The sequence below is a fragment of the Sphaerodactylus townsendi genome, linkage group LG04 (genome assembly GCF_021028975.2).
Source record: "Sphaerodactylus townsendi isolate TG3544 linkage group LG04, MPM_Stown_v2.3, whole genome shotgun sequence".
Lineage (NCBI taxonomy): Eukaryota > Metazoa > Chordata > Lepidosauria > Squamata > Sphaerodactylidae > Sphaerodactylus > Sphaerodactylus townsendi.
The window spans coordinates 93635740-93655798 of NC_059428.1; the positions used below are offsets into that span (position 1 = coordinate 93635740).

A 20059-nucleotide genomic window follows, 5' to 3' on the forward strand; every position below is an offset into this window, starting at 1 on the left:
TTTTTAAAACTAGAATTTGTCTATTGTTCCAGTGACTAGTATAACTGTCTATATTTTAGCAGATTTTGCAAAAACCTAGATTCATTTAAATATGGATAAAGCATATAGTGAAAGAAGAAAATAAATTGTAAGTAGGTGAATAAAGATTGTGGACGTAAGCTTTCAAAAAATTACTAATTCTTGTCTTCTGCACCTTTTTGAGTAAATGTTTGATGATTCTACATATTCTTATATATTTTATATATGTTTAGCCCATTATAGTCTTCTGATTGTTCTGATGTACTTATTCCATTGTAATGTTGTGTTCAAGTACACACTGTTGTTCTAGTCCCAATGTGCTCATGTACAGGAGAAGATAGTTTTTAAAAAATCCTTCTCCTTTGCTTCATTGGACAAATGCATTTTATCTTTTTATTGGAACAAGCAATTATCATATGATCCTGTGTTTGTTTGGTCTCTTCAAAAATACTGTGTTATTATTTTTAACATTTGGCACCTTTTTGTTCAAGTGTTCTGTGTGAGTGAACGATGTTTAAATTGTTACAGGATATAGGACATTTATAAAAAGTTCCCAGTATTGAGGTCAAAAGTTGAAGTCACTAAATGCCCATTAAGCTTCCTTACTGTTAGTAACTGTTGAGGTTTTGATAAGGTAGTGAGATCAAATAATAGAACAGTCTGCTATTAAAGCAGTGGTCATTTAACTAATTGTATCTACCAGATCTCCGCTTCCAGTGCAGTGAAGAGTAAATGCAAGAATGATTGATGGAGTGCATTTGCAAGGAAGCACAGTTGACTGTGTGCAACAGTGTGCTACATGTTTTATTAACAAGAGAGCCAATTATGAGTGGAAGCTGTGGGACAAGAAGGCCTGGGTTCTCTTCAGCATTGAACTTTCTGGCTTTAGGCAAGCTGATTGTCTCACACATGCCCCCATATATGCTGAACACAACTGGATGGCCTAATTTCTAAAATGACCTCATCCAAAACATCTCTCCAGTCGAACAACCCATTGATAGAGGAGATGGTTACAGTAATATTGGAAAACTTTAGAGAGCGTGTGTGTGTGTGCGTGCGCGCTTTGGGAAGGGAGTTAAAAGCCTCTGAAATTAATTTGTGACGTCTGCACAGCACAGATATTTCAGAGATGACCTGTGTGGGGAAAAAAAAGAAAAGTAGTAGCAGCATTTAAGATTCACTTGAGGTGAGGCCTTTGAGGACAGGAACATTACATGGAATTGGGGAGCAGAACAAAAGGGGGTGGGATTTCCTCTCCCTCATGAATCCTTGAATTAGTTTTTCTTTTTCATTTGTGCTTCATCTTGTATTTTGTTGCTTTTCCTTACAGCATCATAATCTCTAGCAATTATTTTATCATTCATGACATGCTTTCATGCATTCAGAGCTCTTCACATAACTTCAGAGCTCTTCACATAAGTCAAGTTCTGTTAGCAAATCCACCCATCAGGAACACTGAGTTAAGATTTAAACGTTCAATTAAGTTTTGTTTATCATGCTCTGAATACTTGAAAATAAAATAAATACTTCCAAAAGCCTGTTTTATCAATTGTACCCCACCCCAAAGCACTGATAACAGGGTTTCGATTTGTGTAATCTACTTTGTGTTGATTACTTAGAGCTGTGCTGATGCAAATGGATAAATTGCTGGGACATTCATCATCCAGAGATTAAATAACAAGACCCGATTATCTTGAAGCATGCCAAAACGTACAGTCTAGCAACAGGGCACCAAAGTAGATTTACCCAAATAATGTTGTTTATTAGAAAGTGGAGGAAAGGAATAAATCCAGTTTAAGTTGAATCTACAGAACTAATTTTTCAAATATTTATTTTCATTCAGGTGTCAGAACTGTTTGAATGTATTATAGACACCACATCACAGTTTATTAAAAATAGAGAACCTGGGAAGAGCTGACAAAGGAAAATGTTCTAAAATTGATTTGTTACAACATCAACGGTTATGAAAACATATAGACCTTTTATGTGTGTGTGCGTGTGAGTGCGTGCGTGCGTGCGTGTGCCAGGCAAGAGCAAATAACATATTACATACAACTGAATCTCCACTTTTTTTAAAAAAGCAGCTTTGACACTGAGGAACTTTGACCACAGATATGTGTGTACGTATTCCTTTTCTCCTACCTTCTGATTAAATTCTTCAAATCCTTCCAAGCAAGTTTATCCTCTTGGATTTTGTGGGCATGTTGCTGTCACCACTTGGAAGTTGGGAGAACTCAGGAATGGGTTCGGACCCAGTGCAAGGAGTTGAGAAGAGACTGAGGAATTCTTAGTATCCCAGCCATTGCTTTTCTCTGGATAAGCGGTCAGAGAAAATGAGTATTGAATAGCAGTTTAAAAATCTAACATCACTATCCCTGTGTGTGCCACCTGTTATTTCTTAGAATTTCAGGATCAAAGTTACATATTATGAATAAGCTGGTAATTAAAATAAATGGGTTTTAGAAAAGATACAACAATGGCATAAATGTAAAATGTAGGGTTATCTTTATTTTTATAGGTTTGTTCGAACAGTATTACCATTTTCCCAAGAATTCCAGAGAGATAAGCAACCTAATGCACAGCCCCAGTATTTACACGGATCCAAGGTTAGACTTTATTTCCATATTTCTGCTTTGCATGTGACTGGGGCACTTGAAAAATGCCTCTTGATAGCTCTTGAGTTGCTGCTCCTTGTATTGTCGAAATAGTGCCTGATCCTGTGATCTGTCTCGAGTCTTTGTGCTGTTTCTCTGAGCAATGTTTGGCTATGGTCATTATTACTATTCCCTGCTCATCCCACATCTGGAACTGGTGTAGTTCCTTGCTTGTACTCTGTATTGTTTGCTGTTTCTCCTTCTTTCCTGAAATATAGCTGCTAGTGGCTTAGATTTGGAGAGCCATAAGTGAACTTCTTTTCCTCTGTACCCCATGAAAACCTCTTCTGGAGCATCATTTAGAATATTACTTGTGAGTCATAAGAAAAAGCAGCTAACTGAAAAAAGTGTTTGCTTGATAGCATTGATCTTTAACAAAGAATGGTATCTTGAGAAACTGGAGTTTACAAAAGTATATCCTTAATCCTATCATTTTGAAAGCAGATCAGAAAAGCAACAATACTACCCCTATTTAAGTATTCAGTGAACGAATGATTTCTTAATGAACAGCAACACGATATGTATTTGGCAGACCCTCTGTGACACCTGAGTTAAGTCAGTGTGTATGTTTGTGTGCATTCTATTTACAGCCTCTTGGATAATCTACATGTAAATCTACTTCGTTATTAAAAGCTAGAATAAGTCACAGATGATTTGCACTTTGCTGACTCATTAAAATTTTAGTAGTTTGAAACTACACAGTAATGTAAATGTATTTCAGCAGAAACAGCTAGAAATTATAACAGCACCCAGTTTAGCAGTTGCATGTTTTTCATGCATAAGGGTATGTTAACTTGAAGTATGCAGAGCATACTACAGCTGTTTTAACAAAATACAGGTATAAGTTCACGATCTGATTTATAAGCTGTTAAATCAGAAGACCATGCCTTGTTCAAGTTACCATTAATAACAGTGGTGCTAAGAAGTAGAAACTCTGTTCAATAGAATGGACAATAAGGAATATAATCAGCAGAACAAACTTCTTCGTCTTCTCTCCCCCCCCCAATCCCGTTACCTTTTCATCTGATTTCTTTGACCTCACATGAACACCATTTAATATATGTTTTGTGTGTGTTTATATAAAATCTCCAGCATAGGTTTTTTAAAATAGGTTTTAAAAAGGTTTTTCAGTTTACACAACACTTTCTGAGTTAGTAGTGATTTAATGTCAGCAATAGGCTATCACAATTTCAAAAATACATCCTAATATCCCATAAATACACTAAGGTAAGAATTATACCAAATGTGACAATACAAAACCATGAAGTTCACACACTACAGTTTATCTTTAACATTTTGATCTGTGACTAATTTCCTCTTTAAGATAGTAGCTAAAAACATAAAAGTGGCTGTCTTACCAGTGACCATAGGGAAAGCATCTGCCAAGAGAAAACACAGCTTGCCATCCTCTGAACTGTTAATTTCAGATAAAATATCATTAAGATATTTACCTTGGATGCTGTCATAAAAGGGGCAACGTAGGATATAACGGCCTAGGTCTTCTGTCTGGCTGAGGCTCTGCAGGCAGACGCTGATCCCTTGGAAACCTACCCAGAAGGTATTCAGTAGGAAATGATTGAAAGCAGAAGCTGGTGAATATCTTTCTTAAAGAGGGATTGTAGAGATCAGTTAGGTAATGGGAATAGATTTTGTTTTTCTGAACTTTGGGATACCAGTTCGAAAATTTCATGCTGGATACTCTCTCGATGTCTCGAAGGGAATCACTATTGAACAGTCATTCTTGAATTTTATTACTTTCCCATGATTTGACTATCTCAATTGATGGCAGCAAGTACAATCTTAAAATGGGAGCGAATACATTTTCAGCCATTTCGTATCCTTCTCCAAGGGACACCTTGGGACTGGGATGCCTACGTTCAGCTGTATCAATGCTGTGGGGGCAGCTTGTGGTAGGCCCAAGATCTTCCTCAAGGATTTATTCTGGATAGCTAAGCTCACCTTCCATCCCCATATGTCTGCAGTTGAGCAATTCTGAGATACAAAGAAAACTGACTCTGTAATTCAAGGAATTTTGCATTCAAATTCTGGAACCACACCCCTTCACAAAGGAGAAATCCTAAAGCAAATGTTTTTGATAACCAAAAAGTAAATCCAAAAACTTCATGGAATTTTTGCAAGTCTTTGGATATGTCTAAATTAGCTTTTTTTTTTATTTAGGAGACTATCCAGTCTTCCAGTTAAATAAAATGCGGATATCATACATTAGCTTGGTTGTGAGGATTTAGGAAAGCAATTGGATATAAAACCACTTCCTTGAATAACGATTAGGTAGGTTTAAATATATGCATTTTTTACATACAGTAAAACAGGTACAGTGGCTCATTGCCAGCAAGGTCAGCTATTTTGCAACAGATTGACATATAGACAAAGGCACAAAATCATCGCTTTTGGAAGTCAGCATAGAGGGCTCTTTAGATGCTAGAGGATTGGCAATTATAGTGGCCATTTGGACTCCATCTGCATTTCTAATTTCCATTTGTTGGCCATGCTGGGCTTCCTTGGTAAACCCTGATGAACTGTACAGTTCATTTTTGGTCCATGCCTCTTCCTTTTCCCCCAGAGGCAAGCTTTGAGTCTCTAAACCCGCTCTTCTTTTGCGCCACCATATATGCAAGCAACCATAGATAAGGATACCAACAATGATGAGAAGCAGAACAGAACTGGTTAGCCATATGCCCACTGCTAGGTCTTTCTTCTTGTTGCTCAAGGATGCTGGATCTTGCTTGGAGGTGTTGAAAATTCGGCATTGATCACTGGATGGGTTTGCCGACTGGCATGTTACACACAGAATATAAGTTGTTAGTGGAATCAGATTCTCTATGACAAATGAAGAACGGCTGCCTGGCACTCTCTCCTCCCTTTGGAAATGTTTTCTGGTATACCTTGACAGCGTTTTGTTCCAGTTGGGGTTGTACATAATGCTATAAAAACTGTCTGCACAGCTGGCCATTTTGGGCCAGATTACCAGGGCTGAGTTTCCTGTTACGTTTTGTACTATTATTCCCATTGTAGGTTTCTATTTGGTCTCTCAGTATTTCTCTTCAGAGAACAGTGATTGTTCTTAGGATTCAGGGGACTACTAAAAAGCTTCAAGAAGCAGATCTCAGGAGATAATTAGCTCTGAAATTAAAGAAAAAATGAAGATAAATAGGAACCTGTGTTTCTAAGGAGACTTTTTGCACATTGAAATGCAGAACCATTTGAATTTGTAATAGAAGGAAACCATTTGATGTGCAGGCAATTTCCATTTTTGACCCCCTCTCCTCCAAGTCGGGAAAGTGAAAATATTTGAGTAAAATAAGAGTTTTCGACATATACAAAGACTGCTGAATCTGATTGACTCATACAACAGTTAATTCATTTTTCATCAGTCTTAAGCATCTCTTGCAAGATAAACTAGTTTCCTGTGCCACTGGACAACTGTCAATACCCCAGTGCTCTCTGTATTAGTACCATCGGCATAAAGTAATAGACCTAGATTCCGGGACCAGCGTTGAGTGGGTGGCAGAAGTGGTTTCAGCAAGAAGCTGGAGGAGGTGAGACAGTCCCACTGTCTGGTGCATCTAGTGCAGTGGTGGCGAACCTATGGCACGGGTGCCAGAGGTGGCACTCAGAGCCCTCTCTGTGGGCACTCACGCACAGAGTTCATCATGTGGGAGGGGGGTGGAAAATCACCCCCCCACACACACACACATCTAGGCTGGCCTGGGCATGATCCTTTACCGGGGAGTAAGCTTGGTTGCTGGCAATGGGACTTGCTTCTGAGTAAACCCTCCTAGGATCGTGATTCACCCATTGGAAGCATTGCACAGTTGCTTCACTAAGCTTACTCCTGAGCAACGCGTGCCTCGGAGCCAACCGTTTTTTTCTAAACTAAAACCTCAGTATTCAGGTTAAATTGCCGTGTTGGCACTTTGCGATAAATAAGTGGGTTTTGGGTTGCAATTTGGGCACTCGGTCTCAAAAAGGTTCGCCATTACTGATCTAGTGCATAGTATGGAACTTGTTCAAATACTATCTTTGCAGTTTCTTTCTCTTTGGAAATCACTGACCACCCACTCATTTTAAAAAAATCTGGGTTGTACTGAAATTGTAAAGAATTTAGCTTTCACAGAAAGGGATACCCAGACTTTAGTTTTCAGATGAGGTTTTTTTTTTACTGTCACAGCAAGAAATGTAAATTTTGGAGGACCAGATCATGAAGAATTTTCCTGGTTGATTTTCCCCATGCATGCCCCTACCTTCATATTCTGATGAATATAAGCAAAAGCTCTGTAGTATTTTGATGTAGAATCAAACATTAAGATCTAGTATTTTGATGTAGAATCAAATCTTGGCACTTGTATGTGATTCCCTCTGATGATAGAGGAAACTGCTTTGTAATAAATGTGTCCAAGTGTTGTATATAAACTGTAACGTGCAAGTAGTAAGCTAAAGTATTTCACATCAAATCAGTTGTAGCTACTTGAAAATTATCTTTGATTTTAGATCACTAAAATCAAATTTTAAAAGTCTGATACATTTTAATGGGGAACACAGTTAAATATGATACTGCTTGAAGAACTACTCTTTTTATATCCTTCAACCAGGCATGTCAAGGAGCCAAAGGAATGATTCTGATAATGAATTTGGAATGTGTTACTGATTAGTTAACCAAAATAGTGGTATTGTGAGTTCAAGTGGGGAATTCTGCCATGTTTTACTGCTTGAGTTAAATAAAACAAGAGTGGAATTTCAGGATGATATTAGGATAGCTGAACAAGTAAGGATGTAAGTTCTCCTAAGAACCTATTTCACTTCATCGTAGTTTATAGTTTTTAAGATCTTTAAGGGCACAATGAATTTTTAAGTAAGCAATTAGAATTGTCTGAAAGAACCTGAATACCCAACATTTTAAAAGACAGAGGAAGAGTTGGTTTTTATACCCCACTTTTCTCTACTGAGCGGAGTTTCAAAGCAGCTTACAATGCCCCCCCCCCCCCAAACAGGCACCTTGTGAAGCTGAAAGAGCTTTGAGAGAACTGTGACTAGCCCAAGGTTCATGTGCAGAAGAAGGGAATAAAACCTGGCTCTCCAGATCAGTCTGTTGCTCTTAACCACTACACCCTCCCCCCAAAAATGTCGGACAACCTTTGCTCCTGTTTTTATAAGCCAAAATTTTAAAATCAGTGGAGATGAACACATTGGATGAAGCAATAAGCATATTTACAGGAAAGATATGTCATGAACTGAAATTATTTTATATTGCGATTTTGTTTTTAATTACTTTTACTCATTGTTTTAAAAAGTGACTATTTCAATTATTCTTTTATGTAATGCAGCCTACTTGTAATTTGATTAAATGCTTTTTTTAAAATTTAAAGCTGCCTACTTTTATCTAGGTAAGATAAAGAGATGTGCTGATTTAAGGTTTTGGATTGAGCTGCATCTTCCCACCTTACCCTTACAATATGTTTTCCTTTAATTCAAATAATAAACATTCTCAAGCATTTTCCTACCCTCCTTCTCTCATATTCATACATTGTACTAAAATATACAATATGTACTAAAATGTGCAAAAATGTTAGAGTGGAAATAATATATACTATGTGATCATTTTTTAAAAAGTCCACACTTACTGTCAGTTTCTGAAGTAGAAATTCCCAGGTTTTTCTGTGACGATATTTGAGTAAAAACAACAGTCAGGTTTTCAGTAATTTTCTGCATGATTTGTGATTGCTGATTTTTCTTCCTGTAGGTTATTTGGACCAAGTTCTCATTGCTTGACTCTTGTAGTTCTCTTCTGTAGTGATGAGGTCTCTTTGTTATCTACACAAGAACATCTTGTCTTAAGTGCTCTGTTGCCTAGGTTTTCTGAGAATAGGTAAAGCCAGCCTTCACTTGCTTCCTGGTAGAGAATGCACTGTTCTGGCTTCCTAGTTAGATTCTGCTTTTGTGTGTCTGAGCTTGCTTTGCTCAGTGACATCATTTCTGAACTCCATGCGTTGGGGAGGGCGGATGGGCATAGCTTTAGAGAGCTTTTCTGCTTTGATTATCTAGAGGTTGCCTCTATCAGACAGCTGCTTTTAATCTTTTTCTGTACATGTATTTGGGCTACGGACTTTTGTGTTACAGTGCTTAACTTGCCTTTGCACTGATAGTTTCCCAAGCTTTGTCAAGTATACAGTCTCATATTCTAAATTAATTGTGCTTTCTGAAATAGTTAGTGCTGGGATAGCTGATAAAGTGTTCTCTTTACAGAATATACTAATTGTTCCTTCTGCTCTGCTCCCCTGTTTATAGAACTTTCTAAGGGGACACATGTCAAAATTATTGTAGGGTAGAACAAAAAAAAAGCATCTAAAATTTAAATAGCTAGATACCCCCCCCCCCCCCCCCAGCTAGATATCCCCCATAGTCATTTATTATATTTTCAGGAACTTTTTTTCAGCTATCTGAAAAATTTGGGGAAGCTTTGAATCAGTAGGAGCCCCACATAAAATACTGTTGCTATATTATTTTTCTGTATTTTAGCAGCTATTTTAGAAATGATAAAAGAAGAAAAGATGATGTGTTAGCATCAATTCTGTTTTTACCAAGTACCTATCCAAAATATTAGTGGCAAACAGCTGCCTATGCCAGTGTCCCTTCATTTACCACAAAAGAATCCAGTAAGCATTAATTGGTAACTATAGTTTGATCAGCCATTATCTAGTATCAGGATTAATTAATTTCATCCAGAATCCTCTTGTATATGGATTCTGATAGTCTACTAGACATCTGCTGAGATAGTTCTAGTTCATGAGAAAGAACAAAGGTGCTCATACAATAACTCAGCTGCTCATACAATAACTATAGTATGCAGCAAATACAGTCTCCAGAGGCAATTTTGGAAGCTGTAGATTTTTCACATCTTCGAACAAGACTTCTTTACAGCTGCCACTGAAGCATGCTTGCGAGAAAGTAAACTGCACTGAATTTAGTGAAACTTGTTTACAAGTACAATGTGTTTAAGACATGTCTACAAGGTTTGAAGAATAAGAAAAGAACAAATTGTCTGGATTAGAGTTACTTCTCTGTTTCAAAAGCTGGTTGACATTTCTCTTATAGAGAGATGAAACTGGATTTCAGAAATAATGGGCTTTAATGCTTCAGAAGAAAGGTGGCACTGTGCTGCCTTATTTGCTATTCTGGTAGGTGATGCAGTTGCAGCTAAGGATTTGTGGTCCTACTTCTACCAACAGTACAGTTAAAATCATTTGATTGTATCTTATTAGATTTCCACAGATAGTGATTTTTGCTGATTTTGCCCTCCCATAATAGCTCACAACTCCTCCTGATATGTTATTCCTGAGGAACCCCCAGGAATAGCTGGGGGGAGAGTGACAGTTCCCTTTGGAAGGGAAATGAATTTATAAGCCACCTTGAGTCTCCTTATAGGAGAGAAAGGTGGGATATAAATCCAAACTCTCCTCCTCCTTCTTTGCTGTATTCATTGTCACATTCCTGTTATGTAGGATTCTCATTCTTATTTTGCAGAGTGTGAACCAAGGCTGAGAGAAACAATTCACAGTCGACCACCTGCAAGAGTATTGTTTGAACCAAGATTAGTATCCAGTGTACCATATGCTGGATGTGCATTAGCTGGAATGTTAAAAAAAAATCAGCTGTTGCCTATTATTTCACAGCCAGCTGGTCACCACCTTATATCTACACTGTGATAGTTGTATGGGATTCCTTCTCTATGCTTCAGAAGGCAAAATGCCCTCCTGATGAGTTAATTACAACAAGCTTGATATATTGCTAAATTGCCAGTTACACCTCAAGTGTACAGTTAAAAATACCATTATCAGTGTTCTGCCTTTTGGGAGAGAGGGTGCTGTACCCTTACATTTTAAAAGTATATTGACATAATTTTTGCACTTGTAATTCTGCTCTTTTTTTGGTGCCAGTTAAACGATTTAAGGTACATCTTACATGAAAATATTAGACTAGAAAAAGTAACGTTGGTGTCTATGGAAGAATATTACAAACCTTGTGTTATAGGAAGAAATACCTGCTAATCAAATATGTTGGATTTGTTTTTGTTTCCCTTTTAGGCTTTGAATCTGGCATACTCCAGCATTTATAGCAATTACAGGAACTTTGTGGGTCCTCCTCATTTTAAAGTCATCTGCAGACTCCTAGGATATCAGGGGATTGCTGTAGTTATGGAAGAACTACTCAAAGTTGTCAAGAGTCTGGTATGTTGACTCACACTTTGCTTCTGGAATTATTCTAATTAATTTTGTCTAACTGGGCATTGGGAAGTACAATTTCAAGTTTCTGCACAGCACATTGTTTTGTGAGGTCTTAAGGCATGGTGAGTGCCTGATGCCTGATGCTTATAAGCATTAAGTATACGAGCCACTTGAACAAAATTAATTCTTGTTTTAACAAAAGAGCAGGAGTCAGAGGCGGGACTTTGAAGATGAGATGAAGAAAAATAAGGATGCTGTTAAGTAAAACTCCTTACCTTACAGGATCCTCTTAAGGCCAACTGCATAGCATTGATTTGTACTTGGAGTGGCTCTTAACTAGCATGAGTGGAACAGTTCTTATGGAAGCAACCTTCCCTGCCTGCTGTGTTCCTGGCAATCATGACTCAAGTGTTGGCTGACCCATAAAGTGAAGGTCTGCAGAAGGATGGGGAATGAGCAAAAAACCACTCACACCCTTTGTTCTGGCAGAAGAATTTTCTGCTTTTGGAAAACATAGTTAGGACTGTGCTCTGTGAATTCTCACACCGAGGGCTACTTGTCCCCTACAGATTATCAGATTATCTGCTTTTCCTAAACCTTGCATTAAAGCTAAAATATTTTTTGGGAAAAAAACACTTTAATTTCTTTCATAGTAATCCTATATAAATTTATTTATTTACTTAATTGATACCCCACTTTTCTCCCCAGTGGAAAATCAGAGCGGTTCACATCATTATCATTTCTTCCATTTTATCTTCATAACAATCCTGTGAAGTAGGTTAGGCCCAGTGTGTATAACTGGCCCAGTGTCACTCAGTGAGCTTCCTTGGCAGAATGGGGATTCGAATCTTGATCTCCTAATTCCTAGTACAGCACTTTAACCACACTGGCTTGTTGACAAGATATAGCTGGTGATATGCTGGAGAAAGTGCTTGTCCTGCTATGTATTCATTGCATATTTTCTCAACTTGCTATGGTAACAATTATTAAGAGGCTTCTCTGCCCTCCTCCCCCCCCCTCCAGTATTTAAGTGATCATAAAATGTGGCTGTTGACAATTGGATTAAAAAGAACATCAGGCTTATCTAGCAGTACAGATCAAATTTGCCTGAACTAGTCTTCAAGCATGAAAGCAGAGCATGATTGGTAAAAGTCATCCTTACAATTGCTTCCGCATTATGTGGAATCTGAGCTCTTCCAAAAAAATTGGAAAACTTGATATTGTAGAATCAATCAAATTTGAAGGGAAAATCTCCATTAAAAAAGACAAGGTCCCCAATTTATTTAATCATTAGATACCAAGACTCCCCAAAAGGCAATGGAAAGGCTTAAGAACACTGGTGACCTTCTCTCTCCTTATAGGGGGTTTCCTTTGCTTTCTCTGTTTGTATCTGTGGGCTTCAAGTGATCATTGGCATTGTTGTTGGTGTCTGTGAGCTTGTGTTTATTCAGCTTTCCACAGCTTCCAAAGAAGTGAATTTTCCCTCCATTTATTGATTATACAATAGCACTTGAAATCATCTGACTAAAGAAAAGATAGTTATTTTTAGATAAAGAAGACAAATCTTACAAGAAGAAAAGATGACTTTGCAAAAAGTAGCAGTGGCAGTTCTGGACATTGAATGGAATAAAGTCCCAGAACCTGATGGTTTCACACCAGGGTTGTATATGGGCGTTTTGCAAATAATATAGATCCCCTACTGCAAGCCATCAGTAATATTTTTATATCCAAACCTCCCCTAAACTCTGGACACAGTAGAATTCCTAGGCCTTTGAAAAATCCTGCATTAGTGAGCTCATACTGTCCCATCAGCATTTTGACTGTAGATTACACAATCTTGACATTTGTACTAGCAAACCATCTGAAGGGTATAACTATGACCACACTGGTTTCTAGTCAGTCTGTTACTGCAGATATACAGAAGCTTGTTAATGTGAATGAGCTGATTAATAACAAAGAAATTGTTGGCTTTCCTATGTGTAGACACTTTCCTGTGTGTAGACACTGAAAAAGTATAAAATAGAGCAGAACACAGATTTTTGATAGAATCTCTTGTGGCCTTCAGTTTTGGAATCAGTTTTATAAGATGGGCAAATCTGATATATTCAAAGTCTTTCTGAAGTTAGAGTAAATGCATGTCTCTGTGCAAACAGGAATCACAAGAGATTTTAGCCTTCATGATCTCTTTGGCATAATTAGCAATTATGCTGACAGAGGTGAAAATTCAGGGAGTTAAAGTAAGTTAATCCTAGTACAAAATTAGTCTGTTTGCCAATGACATTTAGACTATAGTACCAAGCTGCCCTATTACACTGATGAAAGAGTGGATTTTGGATAATACAAAATGGAAATATGCAATGGTGGGATTTAAATAATTTAACAACTGGTTGTTTGCAACACCATTTTAACTACCAGTTCTGCCGAAGCGGTGCAAACCTGCTGAATCCCACCACTGGAAATATGTATTTACTTTCAGAATTACCTTTACAGTTTTTCTTTCCTTTGGAGAAAGCTTAATGAAAATGATAGGTGGAGTTCGGCTGGTGACTGGTTGTGTGTGTGTGTGTTTTGTAAAAATACTCCACTGCACCTCCTAGCTGATTGTAAATGTGCATGTCATTGCCATAGTTAGCTAGTTTGCATAGTATTCAGACCTGTCTTGATAGGAGTACTTCACAAAGCATTTTTGCCAAACACATGTGTCTGTGTACAAAAAATAAACCATATATGCTTTCAAGTGAAAATCTGGCTCTCATGACTGATTTACTATATATATGAGCATTTGGAAACTTTGCCTGAGCAGTAAAGAGTTCACATGAAGGAGCTATAAGGTGGTCTGAGTAGATACACCAACTGCTATCTGACTTCTGTTATCTCTAGTAATAGCACGAATCGTGTTTCAAATATCTCTTTTCATAGTTACAAGGCACAATTTTGCAATATGTGAAGACCTTAATGGAAGTGATGCCAAAAATCTGTAGGTTGCCCAGACATGAGTACGGTTCACCAGGTAAGTTTCCTTTAGACTATATTCCATCATTAAGAAGCCATTTTGTTTCTATGCTTTAGTGTGCTATTTTATAAACAGCTTAATTGTAAAGATATCAGAGTAAATAGCTTTCATATTGCTATTGCTGTGCACTGGAAACTTGGGTTTTCAAATTTACTCCAAATCCGTTTTATGGGCATGAGTTTTGCTGTAAATTAAAATGTATGTAGACCTCTTTGGATAGTTCTAAATTAGATCTACATAGTACTAGGATTAGTTCCATATTTAAAGAACATTGTTTCTTCCAAGTATGCCATCAAGAAAGGGGGTGTCTTACATTCACACACAAATTACAATTACATATACAAAAATTACGCATACAATAATGATTTGTATGGGAGGGGTCATCTTACATTTAGGATTGTCTTCCATTTGAGTAAATACGGTAGGTAGAGGCGTCTCGAGAAGGCTATGCATTGTGGATCATGGAGCCTGAATAGACTAAAACCATGTAGAATGTGTGTAGTAAGAATGAGAATATGGCAAGCTTGAGGCAGAAAGTTGGCTAGATTCAACCCAGTGAATCCAGGCTGTGTAGGGATTTTTCAGCCTGGTTGCAGTCATATTCATAGTTGTCTTAGGATCAGATGTACTTGGGCTAGGGGCATGAAGAATTTTCACTTTACATTAAAACACAGCTTGTTGAACTGGTGGATGAGTCTTTCTAAAACAGCCCTAATGTTAGAATTAAAATCTAAGGAAATTAATGTATGGATGAAAATGCAGCATAGAAGATTTGGAGAAACAAAACTATGACCATCAGGGTCTCAAAGCTGATTCTTTATTTAGGTCATACTAAAAGACAAATAAAGCGAAATGATGTTAAAAAAATTGGCGCCTCTGGATTCTACAACAGACTTAAATTAGTTAAGAGAAGGTTGGGATAAAAAAGGTGAACAGTCACTATAAGCAGTTGTAGCATGAATGCTTGCCTCTACACAAAAGTGGTGATGCCATTTATTTCTTGCAACCAAGTTTTCTTTACAAAAAGGAGTTCACTTCCATTTATTCTCCCCCATTACTTTTACAAAAAGAAATGTAACTTTGGCTGAAAATGCCACCTCCTGATTTTTGAGTGGGTTAAAAGGTGAACACTTCCCATTTTTAACAAAGGCTAATGAGGCAATTCATCAGCGTGACTAGAAAACTATGGGAACTGACGTTAAGTGTGTCTTTAACCTAAGTTCAGCCTTGGTAACAAGAGTCAAGAACTTCCATGTGATGCAAAAAACAACCTAATTTAAGTTAAAATGAGGTCTGAGTGAGGTTGAGTAATACTGGTGGGGAGAGAGGAGAATAAATGATACTTAGGAGCTGGGAACAAGCACTGTGATTCATTTGTGTTAACAAAAATTGCGGAGGCTGTGCTCAGGGTGAAGAAGTCTTTTAAGTCACAGTCAGAAAACAAATGCTCATCAGAAATTATTCTTCTGAAGTGTCTTTGGAAATCAGCTTCTCTGCCAGGGTCATTTGTGCTCAAAGGCTAAGCAACCAACCTACACAGCTATTCAACAGAATAAATTTAAATTCAAATCTACATCATTTATCATCAACCACCCAGAAGCTATGATTATAACTTTGTATCCAGCAAAATTTTTGGCTACTTCAGTATAGCAGAAGCTTGGTTATCCAGCACTTAGGGGGAATGGAGTTTGCAGGTTAATCAAATTTGCCAGACACTGAAGCAGATTGTTCTGCCTGCTGTCCACACAGAAGAATCTGCTGCTGCCAAACACCCTGCCATTGGTAACACTGCAGTAAAGCCTCCCAGCTGGCAGTACCTTTCCTCTCCCCTCAAGCCACAGAACCGCCACTCAACTGACCCAGGAACTGTCTCCAGAGTTGGCTCCTGGCAGCTTGAGGCAGGCTGAGGGGACAGGTGTCACTTTAGGATGTCATCAGCTGAGAGTGTGCATTGTCAGAAGCCCAGCAGTGGTTGGAAGCATCAAACCTGCCACCTGGAAAGGTTGAGTGGGACACACATGCGCCTATTTGCGAACAGGTGTAGTGGAGGGGGAGAGGAGCTTGCCATCTGGGCCGCACCAGTTAACTGAGAGTTCTCGATAATCAAGTGCCAGATAACAAAATATCCTAGATTACTGTCTTTGCCCCACTTTTTTTTTTTGAGAACAAGCAATAAGAATATTCATAAATACTTTTCACAAGAGGATCCACAAGGGATGTGGACAAGGATCAGTGAATGAAGCAAAGACACAAGGGATAAAAAGTAAAATAAAAACCTGAGTTGAGGACCTAGGAAGAAACAGTCAAAAGAAGGAAAAGCATCAGACTGGATCAAGAGACAGAAACAGCAAGAGGATGTTGGCAAGCAGAGGGGGCTGAGGAGCTGCACGCCATGGAAAGTGCAGGAAGACCGCAAAAGACTAGTGGAACTCTAGTTTTCTTTTGAGTGAATAAAGTATCTTTAGCAGCAGAAAAGCTGGGTGGATCCAGTGCACTGCCTTGATCACATAGGAAGTTATCTAAAAATGCAAATTTGACTGTTCTTGATTTGGGTTGGATTGGATTGTGCAGATCCATCTATGTATTATGTTGGTTCCTCACACATGAAAATGATTTTTGTTTTCCTTTCCACAATCTCCCCCCTTTTCTAAATTTCTCAGGGATTCTGGAATTCTTTCATCATCAGTTGAAGGATATTGTTGAGTATGCAGAACTGAAAACTGTGTGTTTCCAAAATTTGCGGGAAGTGGGAAATGCTATTCTCTTCTGCCTCCTCATTGAGCAGAGCCTGGTAAGCCATGAGTTGAATGATAGTATTCCTTGCAGATCCTGATCATTTTGAGATGGTACAAACTCAAGTGTAGGTGTGAGGTCTCTACAATTGCTTTTAGTTGTTTCTTGGAAAAGAACTTTTTGAAGAATAGGAGCTGGGTAGGTGCAGTTCTAGCATTTGTCATTACAGCATGAGCTTGCCTTTTATTACTTTCTTTGAATATTGTGTGTTTTCAATGCCCTCTGCTGTCCGCTTAAGGAAAATTCCTTTTTTTTTTTTGTAAGAAATCAGTAAAGTACCTTAAGGATCCTTTTGATAGTGTCCTATAGTACTTTCATGTGTCCAGTAGGAATAGGAGAACAGTATTCTAGGATGTGTTTTGGAAAAAAATAGTATATGAATTTTTTGATGCCCTAAATAGAATGTTCTGATATAGCATATTTATTTTGACTTAAGCATGTACTTTCTTCATTTTGTTTAAAATTTAAGGGGGAAAAACAAAGGCACTAAAAACAGTTGATACATAAGTTTTAGTACCCCCAGAGCCCTGGCCCTGTTTGTCCACTTATCTGTTTCAACAAAATTTAGCTGGCTTCCATAGAGGTTGCTAAGTCACCTTAAGTTTCCTTGTTGCAGAAAGTTGTTCCCACTTACATCTCTAAAGATGGGTTGAAGTTCACATATTGTTGGGGTCAACAGGCATCTCTTAAATTTAGAACTTAGTATATAAGTATTTCAAAGACCACGTGTTCACTGTCTAGCTTTCTCAAATCAAATAGATCTTGTATTCTTAAAGAACAAACCATGCACTTGGCCAGTTATCTCCCCAGCCATTATCAAGTCACTTGAAGAAGTATTATAAAAGTTATAATAATTGCACCCCATCTTTTTTGGGGGCAAGGCAGGAGGTGTAGAAGTTGTACAGAACGAAGTATTTTTGGTGGCTGCCATTTGACACTTCTGTGCTGTCAGAATATGTGCAATAGTTACTAATATTTTTCTTCAATGGTAGATATAGATCTCTTTCCCTCTGAAAGTTCTGCTGAAGGTGAAGGGAAACTTCTGATCAATTTGACATGGAAGATGAGGGGCTGCAGTAAGGGAAGGGGGAACTGGGTGAGATCTGTCCCTCCTTCAAGGGTGCAGTAACGGAGCCATCTCTGCTCTGAGGTTTGCTGTTAGACAACTACCAGGAGACTCTTTACTGTCGTTCCAGTATGCTGTATGGCATGCTGTTCAATAGGGTTTCCAAAAACTCTGCCAAAGTTCTTTAGAGCCAACATGGGCTGCTGGGGAGAGGGAAAGGTGTACTTCTGCAAACTCTTTCCACTTGTAGAAGCCAGTGCAGTATGCAGTGTCAAGAACCGGGTTATGTGGTGACCAAAATGGTTAATGGTCTGGATTCCATTCCCTATGAGGAGAGGCTTTGGGAGCCAGAAATGTTTAGTCTGGAGAAGAGAATATAAGTGGTGACATGATAGTCATGTTTAAATGTTTGAAGAGATGTCATGTTGAAGAGGGAGCAAGCTTGTTTTCTGCTGCTCCAGAGAGTAGGACAAGGAATCATGGATTCAAGGTAGAGGAAGAGAGATTCCGCCTAAACATTAGGAAGAACTTCCTGGTGGTAAGGGCTGCTTGACAGTGGAATACACTGCCTCAAAGTGTGATAGAGTCTTTGGAGGTTTTTCAGCAGAGGCTGGATGGCAATCTGTCAGGAATGCTTTGGTTGTGTCTTCCTGCATGGCAGGTGGTTTTACTGGATGACCCTTGTAATCTCTTCCGTGATTCTGTGTGTGTGTACAGATTGCAGACAGTAGTTAGAAATGCTTAGTATCAATCCTGTCCGTAGATCACATATTTTGATTTGAACATCTTGGCAAATCATGTTGACACTAGTTGTGGTTACTTGGAGGTGAAGAAAGATTGCAACTTCACATGAACGTTCTGTGCTGAGCAGAGGCATCGGAAACAGCTTTACACAATTTAAGGCCTGATGCAACCTTTCACCGTAACTTTGCCCTCTTTTTTCCAGAACATTTTGTGCAGTTGGAACATAAAGCTGCTACAGTCTGAATTTCCTGTTTTGAAGTCACTTTAAAATGGTTGTGCATCCAGCATTATTTTCCTTCATCTTTGTGTTGCTTCCTTTGTGGAGTTGTCCTTGAGATGATAATGAATTATGGAGATAATGCTGATAAAAATAAAAGCATGACTCACTGCTTGGGTCATCTCTCGCTGTTTGCCAGTTGAACATTTAGTCAGTTGCATTAGGCTTTTTAGTAAATATGATCATGGTTTTGCCTGTAGAATAATCTGCCTGTTTGGGTTGGATGACCAGACTCTGTAGCTCTTAGTTTGCCAGTCCAGGACAGCCTCCTGCTACCAAACTGCTATTTAAAAGAGAGGCTCAGACTCTCTGGCAGCTGCTTACTTTATTCTTACTGTGCTGTCTCATGTGCTACTGCATGTTTTCAGTGCATCTTGTCCTCTTTGTTGCAGTCGCTAGAGGAAGTGTGTGATCTGTTGCATGCGGCTCCATTCCAGAACATCTTACCACGAGTTCATGTCAAAGGTATGGACACATTGTTTTGTTGTCCTAATGCATGTTTCCGGCTATTTGTGGTGGTCCAAGCAGGGAACATCCTGGATTTGTTACTTGCCTGGCATAGCAAAAATGGAGCCTCTGGATTTGGTAGCTTGTGCTTCAATCTCCCTTGAAGCTTGAAGCCTGAGCAAGTGACACGCTGTTGATGTAAGCACCATGCTGGAAATTCTTGGCACCTCTGACGTGCTGCTCCTGAAGGTTTTTGTTTCGCTCCTTGGCTGGCTGGCTGTTCCTCCACTGCCTCGCCTTGTCAGTAGCAGACTGTTACCTTTTCCTGGGTCTGCTATGCAACATTAAATGTATTTATTTCATTTATTATCTGCCCTTTCTTCCAATGGGAATCCACACTATTTTATATTCTTCTCTCCTCCATTTTGGGCTCACAACAACCCTGCAAAGTAAGGAAAGTTGATTGTGTGAGACTTGCCTGTATCACCCAGCAAGCTTCCAGGTCAGAGTAGTTTTTTAAAAGCATGTCAGTCAGAGTAGGAATGTGAACCTGAGTCTCCCAGATCTTAATCTGACATTAACCACGTTCCATTGCCCTTCTGCCTAAGTGTACGCTACTGAAATCTTAATAGACCACCAAGAAACTGAGACGACTGCCTGCCCAGTTTGCCTACTTGTCATGGAACATTCTCTCTTCATAAATCGTTGATCATCCAAGTGCTGTTTCCTCCGCTAGTTCCACTGTACACATTTTTTGCTGGTGGAGAGGGGAATGGTGTTAGGCTTGTACATTAAAATTCCTTTGTC

The 20059-nt window shown here is 38.6% G+C and overlaps 2 protein-coding genes across 2 annotated transcripts in view; one reads left to right on the forward strand and one right to left on the reverse strand.

Moving 5' to 3' along the window:
- CYFIP1 (cytoplasmic FMR1 interacting protein 1) overlaps window positions 1-20059 on the forward strand; it is a 68348-nt gene that overhangs the window by 44634 nt on the left and 3655 nt on the right. Inside the window, exons 23-27 of the mRNA XM_048492635.1 lie at window positions 2537-2624; window positions 10772-10915; window positions 13832-13922; window positions 16586-16716; window positions 19198-19270. Coding sequence (XP_048348592.1) covers window positions 2537-2624; window positions 10772-10915; window positions 13832-13922; window positions 16586-16716; window positions 19198-19270 — 527 coding nt within the window. The remainder of the gene's footprint in view (window positions 1-2536; window positions 2625-10771; window positions 10916-13831; window positions 13923-16585; window positions 16717-19197; window positions 19271-20059) is intronic.
- Window positions 2507-8637, reverse strand: FNDC9 (fibronectin type III domain containing 9). The gene is made up of 2 exons (XM_048492636.1): window positions 8312-8637; window positions 2507-5813 (listed from the first exon to the last, which is right to left on the reverse strand). Exon 2 carries the CDS (start codon window positions 5698-5700, stop codon window positions 5032-5034), a length of 669 nt encoding a protein of 222 aa, XP_048348593.1. The 5' UTR covers window positions 5701-5813; window positions 8312-8637; the 3' UTR covers window positions 2507-5031.

What these genes read in the sequence shown, in the direction of transcription:
- FNDC9 (XM_048492636.1), bottom strand. Translation starts at nt 5,700, where the DNA reads ATGGGAATAATAGTACAAAACGTAACAGGAAACTCAGCCCTGGTAATC.